The sequence below is a fragment of the Castor canadensis genome, chromosome 3 (assembly GCF_047511655.1).
Source record: "Castor canadensis chromosome 3, mCasCan1.hap1v2, whole genome shotgun sequence".
Lineage (NCBI taxonomy): Eukaryota > Metazoa > Chordata > Mammalia > Rodentia > Castoridae > Castor > Castor canadensis.
The window spans coordinates 172,015,416-172,027,596 of NC_133388.1; the positions used below are offsets into that span (position 1 = coordinate 172,015,416).

The window sequence follows — 12,181 nt, forward strand, 5'->3', positions numbered from 1 at the left end:
AGATATATCAATTTCCTCATATAGATTTACTATCCTATGTAGATTTACTTTCCTGTTGTATATTATAAAAACAGAGACTAGGATAATTGAAGTTATGACTGACATAGAAGACTCCACTTACAACTTCTGAAGAGTATGTCTGGACCTTAATTTCTATAGAGAGGAACACTGATACTTTCACTCTTTAGCTGAGGTCTAAGTTGTCATTTAGGAAGCAGCAAAAAAAATTGACTTCACAACCTGTTAGTCATACATTTGCTCTTATTGCTCTCCTTGTCAGGAAGGTTGTTAAGATAAAAGTATTTAAAATGATTATAGGCCTCCACAAGAATGAGGTAACCTTTCTTTCAGTCAATTTTAACTCAGAATCTTAATTAAATCATCAACTTTGAGGCAGTAGCATAAATCTGACTTTCCCAATATATTTCATTAAATGAAATCCTCTTTATCTACAAAGGAGTCCATGTATTATGAATGTATTATGTCCTAATCATATTCAAGAACATGGCTATGCAATTCAGGCCAATATTCCATTTCCATTTTGTTGGGGAAGTTGTTTTGCATCAAAAAGGGCAGGGGAGGGGGAAAAAGAAAAAGGGTAGAGGGGATGAAGTCAAGTATGATGTATTTGGTATATTGTAAGAACTTTAGTGAGTGCCACAATGTACCCCACCCAGCACAACGATAAAAAATGAACGCATTCCTGGCTATAGTGTAATGGGCATGAGATACAAGCCAGAAAAAAGAGAGAGAAAGCAGATAGTATACATGAATCAAGCCTTCTAAGACCCAGAAAAAATTATTATGAAGACATGTATGGATGGGCACAGATAAAATGAACAGTAATCTACTTCCAAATTTATTTTATTTGGTGGTAGTACAGATTGAACTCAGGCATGCAGTCTACCACATGAGCCATGTATCAAGTCCCCATTTCTAAACTGATCTCACTATCTACATGGGACTTCAGAGGAAAAGACAGTATACCATTCTAGAGAAAATTCTTCAGAGACCAAGTATTTTTAGAGAAGAGTGGTACATCACTTTGTCTGCTATGTTAAGAACTGAACTGAATAGGAGCAAGAGTAGAAGCAGTGTGAACAGTTGGGAGGCTATTTCAGTTATTGAGGCCAGCAATTGGCTGCTGGCATTAGGATGTCAAGAGTGGAGGTCATAAGGAGTGTTTGGATTCTGAATGTATTTGAAAGAGAGACCTAACAAGGTCTCTTTTCCTCAGTAATTGGTATGACTATGATAGAAAGATTCATGGCCTGATTTACTGAAATAAAGGCAATGCTATTAATAGTAGAGGAGAATATCTGCATCAGTAGCAGATTGGAGTGATGGGAAGAAATCAGATTAGTTTTGTACAGTTTAAGTTTGAGATGCCTGTTGAATGTCTAAGTGGAGATGTGGGTAGGAGGCTAAATATGTTAATCTGAACTGCAAGGCCCAAAACTCTCATCCTCAGAGATGGATATATGAGAAACATTAGCACATGGATGTTATTTAAAATTATAGACTGAATAAAAATCATCAATAGAGTGAAACAGAGGAGAAACTCTCAAGACTCAGCTGTAGGACACTTACTTAAACAGAAATCACAGAGATGAGGAGGAGTAGGGAAGAAGACAAAAATTTTGCATATTTAGTAAAATGAAATTTAATGAGGCATTTTAGACTTATCTAACTTAAATTCCCATAGAAAGTTAAATCATTTTAAAACTTTAAACTATCATATAAAATTATTTTAAACAGCAAATATAGATTTCAGATTTTGTAACAAAATAATGATTAAATTTTAATTCAACTCTTATTTTTGTTTTGCAAATAAAATCCTCTCATATTTCAGTCTACATATTCATCAGCATTTCTTTTTTGCAGAAAAAATAGCATTCACCAATGAATAACAAAGCCTCATATTCAGGAAATGTTTCCTGCAACAGAGATAAGCAAATTAATTTAAGTCCAACTGTCTTGCTTTGTTAAGCAGAAAACTCTAGATGACGTAATGCTTACTGCTTGACGCCTAGGAAGAGACTTTCTTGTTTTATCCTAACTCTCATGGCATGATATCTCGTTTAAGCTCCTTTGAGATTCATTGGTTGTTTTATGAATGGCAAATATGGAGCAAGCATATATAAAATAGGAATATAGCTCAGAAGGAAACTTGGAAAGATATGTCAGAAACTTTAATTCTCTTTATTAAAAATGCATAATTTCTCATAATAAGGTAGAGAATGTGTTTACTGAGCTTCCAAGGAGACAGAATCTTAATAGAAAACCATTAGAACAGGATGAAGTAATCTTCCCTTGAGACAAAAAGCAGTGGAGTAGGTCTTGTGTCAACTTGAGAGTTTGGTAAAGGGCAGAAGGACTGAATACATGTGAGCATATTTGGGACCAGGAGAAGGAAAAATGGGGAAGGAGAGAAAAACATCTTAGTGCAAAAAGGATTGTGTGTGAAAGCCTGGGGGAAAGAAAGAGGTAGAGAAGTAATGATGATATGATTTTCACATGTAACAGCTACCTTGAATGAGGTAGTTTACGTAGATATTTGAAAAACTTTCAGTTTACTCTATAGAACTTTTGCATCCCAACTTGAAGAAAACCAAATAAAAATTTCCATTATTTATCAATTGTTCTCGAATAACTTTGGTATCATTCCTCAGTCTGCTTAGATTAGTTGAGCCATATTGATAGATGCATTATTGCAAAAAATATAGCATGTAGTGTAGTGCCAAATGGAAAAAAAAGAAAGAACAAGACATGGACAGAATATCAATGCAAAGTCAAAAGGTCATTGTAGCAAGTACTTGAGACTGTAATGGCAGTTTGGTGGAGAATGCACCACGTAAGATAGGATGTTCCAGCTAGATACTATGTGCTAGATCAGACTTAAGCAGTTTCACAAACAAAGGAGAAACTCATATATCTTCTAACTAATTTCCCTGGAAAATGGTTCTTAGCTCCACAAGACAGTCAACTTCTTGATACACTGGAATACTTTCCCAAGAAAGGAGAAAGAATAATAGCTGATATATGGCTTCTGAACTTCTGTACTGACTGAACACACTCCTCAGAGGATTGGTTATTATTATTGGATTTACAATTAAAATGTTCTTGGGAACCACTAGCTCATGTAATTTTTTTCTAAGATGATGCTTTTTTCTTTTAATGTTCATGGTAGACTGAATGAGCTAGTGGAAATTCTGTCATCAATTGTTAATAATATCACTCTTGTAGTGTTTGTTATTATTGTTCAGTAGAGAAATATTTATCTGTAATCATGTATTACAAAAACTGAGAAAATATGCTTGTTCTTTATGGTGGTAGCTGGTTTTATTCATCCCATTTAATTTGCTTCTTCTTGCTATGGGCATTTGAGGTTATAATCTCTACTCCTGAATTAGGCATTGGGTTCTAATTCAGGTCCATCAAAGTTGTCATCTAGTGGCAGTGGCTTCATTTAAATGTTATAAATATCCAAATCACTTGAGTTGCATGCAAATGTTTAAAAGAAATATTCTTTCTGTGTGCTGAACTCATAGAAAAAAATGAAAAATGGAAAATATATGAAAATATTGGGGGATAAGAAGTTTCTGTAACAAGTTCATCTCAGTGTCTTAGAACCAATTTACCAAATAATCACAGTACAAAGGAGTCTCATGAATCTGGTGAAGCAAATGAAAGCCGAGAAAAATAAGTTAATTGTAGTTGTATTTAAGAAAGAAGAATAAATATTGATGCTCAAATAATTTAAGGTATGGATAATAAGGCAAAAATTATTTGGCAGAAAATGAGGCAGGACAACTGTCTCATCTGTATGCAGTTGGCACTTAGGATAGGTGGGCACGGCAAATGGGTTTCAAAAAGCCCAAAAGAGAAACCCCTCAGACAAGTGAAATAGTAAACCTTAAAATTTGCCTTGTGTATAGCACTTTTGGCCACAAACAAAATTCCTGTGACAAGGAAATCTGGAGATTTCCTTGGTAATTAAAGGATTGCAAGATTTGGGGTCAGGGATAGCTCCATTTTGATCAGCACAATAAAGGAAATCTATATAATCATTGCTCCCTTGAAGAAAGGAATTAATTGAAAGAAGTATCTTATCCATGTTTCAGGAGACAAAAACACAATAAGGTGAAGAGAGAAATAAAATTTAAATGCAATTACGTCACGACTCCCTTCTTTCCCAAATATCCTAGCACTTTCTTCAATAGAAGAGACTTTGAAGGACATGAGTCAGGGAGACTAACAATGCTCTCAGAAACTCCTGAAAGGAATTCTGATTATATGGGGCTGGGATGTAGCTCGGTGGTACAGCACTTGCCTAGGAATTCTGATTATATTATGAGGAAAAAAAAGTATGTTTAGTGTATGAAAGACAGAATTCTAAGGAGGAAGATTCTAAGTTCAGAAGATTGAACTTAATGAAGGTGTTCACAAATACCTGACATTGGGCTTGCACTGTGCAGAACAGAAAATATAGATTAATGTGGGGGCAGCAAGGCTGTGAGGAGTATAGGAGTATAGACAGAAAGCTGTGTAAGCAGCTGGTATGAGTGGGAAAGTGGTGAAGACAGAGGAATAGGGCTTTCAGGAAGCTTTCTATATGACACTTAATGAGAACACCTGTGTCCACCCAGGTATATTCAGTCTGTATTTTCTGTGTGAATAAACATGTCATTGACTGTTACTTAATGGAGTAATGATGACAGTTTGTGAAATTAAAAGTGAAATGATTTCAATGCTGATTACAGTGACTCATGTATTTTGTTTCCCATTATAGAACTGAAGATTACAAGGCTTTAAAAGCATATCTAATATCTTAATGGTAATATTGGATTAACTCATTTGAAAGAAGTTAAAACTTTCGAAAGCCCAGATCTATCCTAACTTAATGTGCCAGTGCTGAACTTCAGGCCTGTAAATAAAATGTATAATGCAATTCTTTTCAACAACTGTATTTACTACAGTTCAGTTCTTACTTAGCTGTGGAGTCATAGCATTAAAACACATTATAATATCGATTCTCTCTTATGGTCAGAAAATCATTATTCAAGGAGTCTGGAAGATAAAAGGTTTCTTTTCATTTTCATTTATTTCCAAACATTTTTCAGAGTTTTGGGGTTCAGGATGGGTTGACATGGGTGGATCACTAACTTGCCAGTAGACCTAATCTTCTAGGCAACTGTGATATACAGTTGCTGGGAGCAGGAAATGCAACAGGCTTTAAGTGAGCTGATGGCCTAACTTGTCTAATCAAATATTTTATACTGACTTCTGTTGTTTATAGGTTCTGATTAAAATAAGTAACTTTCTACTTTCTAATTCTCATATACAATAATCCATAAATAGAAGTAATCCATAAATCCATAAATGGGAGAATGTGTTTTATTCTGTCCAGATGTGGTTGCTCACAGCTATAATACTAGCTACTCTAGAAACAGAGATTGGTTGGATTGCAGTGCAAAGCCAAATAGGCAAAAAGTTCAAGTGACTCCATCTCAAGGAATAATAGCTAGGCATGTGCACCTGTCATTCCAGCTATGTGGGAAGTATTAATAAGAGGATCCTGGCATAAGCTGGCCTAGGCATAAACACAAGACCCAATTCAAAATAATTAAAGCAAAAAGTGATTTTAGAGTGGTTCAAGTGGTACAGTGCCTCTCTACCAAGCTGAAGGTCTTGAGTTCAAATATAAGTGCCTCCAAAAATATACACTTACATTTGATTTTGAAATGTTTCATGTGAAGAAAATTAAATAGGAATATAAAATAAGGACATGTAAACATGTTCTTTACATTTTTCTTCTATATAAAATGTTTATTATGGCGGTAATAAAATTTTTTAACTAAAACATTAATATATATTGGAAGTTGTGATACTGACCTAAAGGATGAATTGTAATAAATAATAATCAAATTTCCATCAAAATATCCAACGTTGGGCTAGAGGCATGGCTCAAGTGGAAGGGTGCCTGTCTAACAAGAAGAAAGCCCTGAGTTGAAACCTTAGTACTGCAAAAAATAAAATTTATATACACATATAAATACATATGCATATGTATATATACATATACACACACAACGTTTAGAAAACAAAGAAACTAGGAAGAGAGATCTGACAACCACAGTTTCCTATATAAGTGGGAGTAACTGTGTTGCAGATTGAAAAGTAGTGGGGGGAAGAGGAAATTTATAAAAAATTGGGAAAAGAAGTTTCCTCAACCAGTCATAGGCTTTTGTTGTTAGTATATAAGTAGAACTGAGACAAAACTATAGGAAATCAATCTAAGCCTAAATTAGAGTCTAAGAAATCAAATCTATGTGAGTTATATAGAAATTGACATCAGGCTGCTTTCTTGGGTGGAAATTGGCTCAAAGGGTAGCCTGGATCTGGTGGGTAGCCTCGCAAGAGCCACACCGAGATGGCTTCTGGCCCGCCTTCCTCAGCTCTGGCCTCATCCTTAGTGATGTTCCCACCTTAGTGCTGGAACCACAAACATGCAGGTGAGCCAAAGGCACATTATTTCTCTCACACTCAGAAAAACTAGATGAAACGTCATAAAGCTTCTCTCTTGTAGGTTTGAAAGGCTTATGACCTGCTTCAAATCTTGGCCTTATTTGTGGACACTTGTTTGGTATAATTAGATGTGATTCACAAAAAAATTTGTTTTTATAAATATCATTACTTAAGCTCCTCATGCAGTTAGGCACCAGTGGCTCCCTGGTTAGGCAAATGAGACCCCGACAAAATTCAGTGATTTCCTGGAGGTGCTCCCTGTGACTGTCCACTGAGGCTTGGAAACAACTTCCAGGGCAGAGGAGAGAGCCTTAAATCATGTCACTTTCAACTGAAATGGATTCCAGGCAGCCGCAAGATAACATTGAAACTATTTTGCTTTATTTACCACAGTCTTTCTCTGGATCACTCTAGTAATGTATCAAAAACTCACTAAACAGGGGTTATTTCTTCTCCCTATAACAAACTATGCTCTCATCTCATACTTTCCCTTCGTATAATGGATCCATACAGAGTTGGACATCTATGACCAAAGGTGGAATGGGCTCAGAGACAAAGTAATCTGTAAGGATTGAACATTACTACTTTTCTAAAAATTTCAGTTTTTATTATGCAGTTCCCTTAATTTTAAAAGTAATTTCAAAGTCATATGTATTACCAGAGTAGCCCCTTCTAAACTAACAACATTTGAAACTTGGAAAAGAACCACTGAAGTCACATAGGACAACACTCTGATACCAGAAATGAAAAAGTGATTAAAATTAGAGGAAGGAAGTTCTAATTGAAAGGGCCACTAGGAAAATAAAATTACATAGTCTGGAATTAGTTCATTTTGAGACATTATGAAGATGACCACCCAATGAGCATCTGAAATTTGTAGGCAATGTTTATATCCTTTTAACTTCCAAGTCTGTGTATTATGTATTCTCAGTTTATCAGCATTTGAGAAAAAAAAATGTTTCCATTGTCAATTTGAGCACTGGAAAGAAAGAAAACTGAGAAAGCAAGAAGAAGAAGAAATGACCTAAGACCTGGGATGAGGTTCAGAGGTAAATCACTTGTGTAGAATGTGCCAAAACCACAGGTTTGATCCCTAGTACCACAAAACAAAAAACAGCCAAAAAACCCCAATAAATAATCACCTAATTATTACATTGTCGATCTATTAAAAGATATTTTGTGGTTCTATCTCATGTACTTAGTAAGGTGGAACAGTCCATTTCCTGTTTTGGTTGCCAGTATTTAATGACTACAGGAGAGTTGTGTTTCTCACTCGTCATTTCACTTACCTCCACATCGTGGAATTGGTCCACTCCACATTACTTTTCCATCCATAAGAATACATGTAATTGTTTCTGTTCCCTGGGTTTTAATAAATCCTTCTTCACAAATGACTGAAATTGAACTTCCCAGTTGAAAGTTGTCCCCAAATCGCCGTGCATTGATTGGTATTCCAGGATCAGGGCACTCATTATGTCCAAATGCTTTAAAGTGATAAACAAAAGCACACAGGCCATATGAGAGGAAACATCAGCTATTTCAGATTAGAAGAAGTGATTCTTGCAAAGGTTGCTTCTGTTTCTAGGAAGGCCTGTCTGCTTATTTATCTATTTTTAATTTAGAACGTTTACTATGACCATAACAATTTGCTTGTGATATGTAACAAGCGTGATTGTTTTAAAATATGAATCACACCCTAAGATTGCAAAATTCTAAAACAACTATTTCTGCTTATTTGTAGGTGGGGGTTATTAGACTAATTTCTTACAAAAAAATCTTGTATAAGACTATCAGAATTCCAACTAATGTGAATTTCAAGCAGGTTGATTTTGTCTCATTGAAAATTTCCATGATTCACTCTGTTGGGAATAGAAAGAGAATCTCAATGTTAGAGTTGCAGTGAAATCTTCAGTCTAATAGGAAAATCTTACAACTTCTCTATCATTTTCTGTGACATTTACTTTCCACCTTTCAGGAAAAGAGAGTAAAGTTCTGTAATTAGCATATTCTTGGCACTGTTATTATCTCATTTAATATTTAGCACAGCCTGAAGAGGAAAGTATCACAACTACTATAAAGAGTAATGCTAAATTCAGCACAAGTCATGTAGCTTGCTCCAGTCATAGAGACAGAAGTTGATGCAATTGAAATTTTTCCTCTGTTCTGGATTTTAAGTTTTCCCAACATAATGTTATATCTTGGGTGATCTGTTCCACGTTTCTCAGGAGAATGTGACATCTTGAACTGAGGGCATGACCTTATTTTACCTTGTTTCTCCCATGATGTTAACTTCAGCTCTATTACATCAAATAGTAGAAATATTATAATGTGTTTATTTGAAAAAGTTATAAAGCTCATGAGCCATTCAAATTTTTCCCTTCATTCATGTAGGGTGTCAAAATATGGATTATAAAATTTTAATTCAGTATAAAACAAAAGGAAGAATATTTTAATTAGTAGCAAAGTACCATGTAGACTATATTTTATGAGTTCCTGATGATTTAATATTATACTTATACTGCATGAGTACATGTAGCTGTTTAATTTTTTGCTAATCATCCCCTTGATATTCATAAATTGCAAAAATATATTATTTATTGTCAACATTTTCTGTTAAACTATATGAAAGTATATTAAGGCAAATTCTAAAATAAAATATATTCTATGTTTTCAATATTTTATTGCATTTTTTAAAAAGTCAATTTTAATTAAGCCTAGTTGCTCTAATATATAATGTCCAACTGATATATTTTCAGAAAATAATGAACTTAACAAGAAAACATTAGGTAGAAGAGTTTATAAATTATTTACTGTAGAGACAAAACAAAGCACAAGTACCATAAATGTTAAGATTAAGTATATTGTGCATTTAAGGTAAAAAATAATTATAAATAAATAGATACATACATGCATCTGTTTCTATGCACATACATAAGACAGTTTTGAAGAGTTTTTGATATGTGTATCAGAGCTAATTTAACTTCAGTGATGTGCAGTCATATATTGACAATTTGTTAGTGACAGTATTCACCACTAGTGTCACTTTGAAAAGATAATAACAGCTTGCTAGTAATTGTTAAGGCTCAGCATTGACTAGACAATGGTGGGGAGTAAGGGTGAAATTCTTTTTAAGGGGCAACACCAACAACCATAACCTAAATCCTATTGTGATGGAATACTTTATTAACCCATCAAGTTTGTCAATATCTGATAGAGTGGAAGTCTTACAGAAAAGCCATATTCTATAGTTTCGGGTGAAACATTTTCAAAGGCGCACATGAGTCAATGTATTAAATCATTAAGATTTTTCTTCTTTGTGGTACTCATTGTCTTACTAATAATTGTAATATTTTTTTCAGATAGGTAATATTCTTTTGAACTGTAAAAATAGAACATGGATAATATACAATATGTGAAGTTAACAACTCAGAAGCTAAAGGATAAAATTATTTGCTAGATACGATATACTCTGTGCTAAATTAGTCCCATGTATCACCCAGTTTATTTCTTATACAGCCTAATATGGTTTTACTCTTGTGAACACTGTGGCTCAATTATGAAATGTAAAGATGTAGCAAAGACAAGAGTTGAGGGTGTATAGTTTGATTTCAGAATGAACGCTCTTAATAATTAAGGTATCCCCCCCAAAGTGGCTTTGCAAAATCAGCTCAGTGGTCTCCTGCTCTCAAGTTAATGACTTTCTTCTTTATAATGCTTTTGTAGCCTTGTGAATTTTCTTTGCAATTATAACTTTGTGTTGTTATATTATTTGTTTAAAGCCTCCTATTGGTTTATGAATATTTTTAAGAAAAGATCTATTTTCCTTTTAAATTTAAATATAAGTAACAGCCAAATATGTGATGTATAGAAGGTTTGAGTTTATGATATATCTTAATATAATCAGCTAATATATTACAGCAATAGCATTTGAAACATGTTTCCTTAATTTTGAGCATCTCATAAAGAGAAATGACACAATAGGGAGCAAAATGTGGTTAGAAATCAAGGATTAAATGATCATCCTTGGCAAAACTAAGTCTACCACTTGCTTAATTTCCTTATCTGTGAAACAGAGAGCTGATTTGCTTGAGCATTTCTCAGCTTTAATTTGTAGAAATATGTCACTTGGGAAAAAAAAAAAAAAAGCAAGAACATACTATTGTAGGTGATGTTGAAACCACGTCCTGACATTGAGTGATCAGCTTGAAATTCCAGTCTCAGAATATGACTATTACTGGTAAGATGGGATGGCACCTCAGCCCCAGTAAAGGTTCCAAGGATTGGGGAATCTGGAGAGTCACCATCTTTAACAGCAAGGAAGTCAAATTGGGATTCCAGATCAAAGTCATTGAAAGAAAGATGTATCCGACTTCCTGGATCAGAGATTATTGTCCAGATGCAATTCAAATTATTTCCATAGCCTTCCGGGTAATCAGGAGAAAGGACTGTTCCCATTGGTGCAGTAAAGTTAGAGAGACAAGGAACTGGTAAAAAAGGAAGGATATAAAATGCGATGAATATTCAAGAGTAGTATTTTACCTTATTTTTTCATATCTCAAAATTATGATAAGAAATCAGCAGTTTGATAAAATATTAAACACTGTAAATTATCATAAAACAGAAAGAAAATGTTACCATTTTTACTTTAGTGATGGTTAATCTTGTCAATTTGATTGGATTAAGAAACACTTAGAGGAAGAGAACTGGCCCTAAACTAAAAGCCTTTTCATAGGAGGTCTGTGTACTTTTCCCCTCCTAGACTTTCTGAAGAACAACAATATTATTTTAGGGAAATGCCTGCCTGATTTAAAAAGATGCTTTGCTGTAATAAGATGAAGACAGTATTTAATTTGGACTTAAATTGTATCAATAGATAATACAAATTATGCAGTTATTATAGTTAAGCTAGAAAATCTTAATGTAGCTGGAAAATATTCTTTTAATTCAATCATATTATAAATCACAAATATTAATGAGTTTTATTCTCTGAAATATAAAGAAGTGCATTAGTGTGAACATCTATGTACAAAAATAAATTAATGCATTATACATAAAATATAAGCTTTAAATATTTTAAGTGTTTTTTGATTACAAATAAGCATGTACTATCTTTTTAAAATAAATTGGAGTATTAGAATTAGCTTACATCTATAATTTCCATAAGATGTATGCTATCTGAAAAATATAAAACACCACCAAATTAACTGTTATAAGAACACATGTAAAATATATTTTGCAATTACCAAGTGAACTATGTTAACTTATTTAAATCTGTAATGAAATTTATAATTTGGCATAAGCACACTTGTTAAAAATAGTATCACAAAGTGCTGCTTGTCCAAAAATAATTACATGGTTCCAGCTCTTTGCAATTAATTACAAAAGCAATTATATGCAAGGACAGGGTAACATATGCCATCTAGAAGCAAAGCATTTGGTACTTACAGATACAGATGGGTATGTTTGCAGACCATTGGTTATTCTCTTGACAAACAATGGATTTCTCTCCAATTAATTCAAATCCAAACTGGCATTCAAACCTTAAAACATCACGATTAGAAAAACCATCGCCTTCTCTAATTCCATATAATGGTGTCCCAGGATCGCCACAACTTTCTTTCTCAATTTCTGTGAAAGTAGAAGATAAAAGTCA

General features: G+C 33.8%; 1 protein-coding gene across 6 annotated transcripts in view; it reads right to left on the reverse strand.

Moving 5' to 3' along the window:
• Positions 1-12,181, reverse strand: part of Csmd3 (CUB and Sushi multiple domains 3) — a 1,205,819-nt gene that overhangs the window by 429,446 nt on the left and 764,192 nt on the right. For all 6 annotated transcript variants that reach the window (XM_074069090.1, XM_074069089.1, XM_074069088.1 and 3 more), the window contains 3 exons: positions 11,974-12,156; positions 10,686-11,012; positions 7,818-8,012 (listed from right to left, as the gene is read on the reverse strand). In XM_074069090.1, coding sequence (XP_073925191.1) covers positions 7,818-8,012; positions 10,686-11,012; positions 11,974-12,156 — 705 coding nt within the window. The remainder of the gene's footprint in view (positions 1-7,817; positions 8,013-10,685; positions 11,013-11,973; positions 12,157-12,181) is intronic.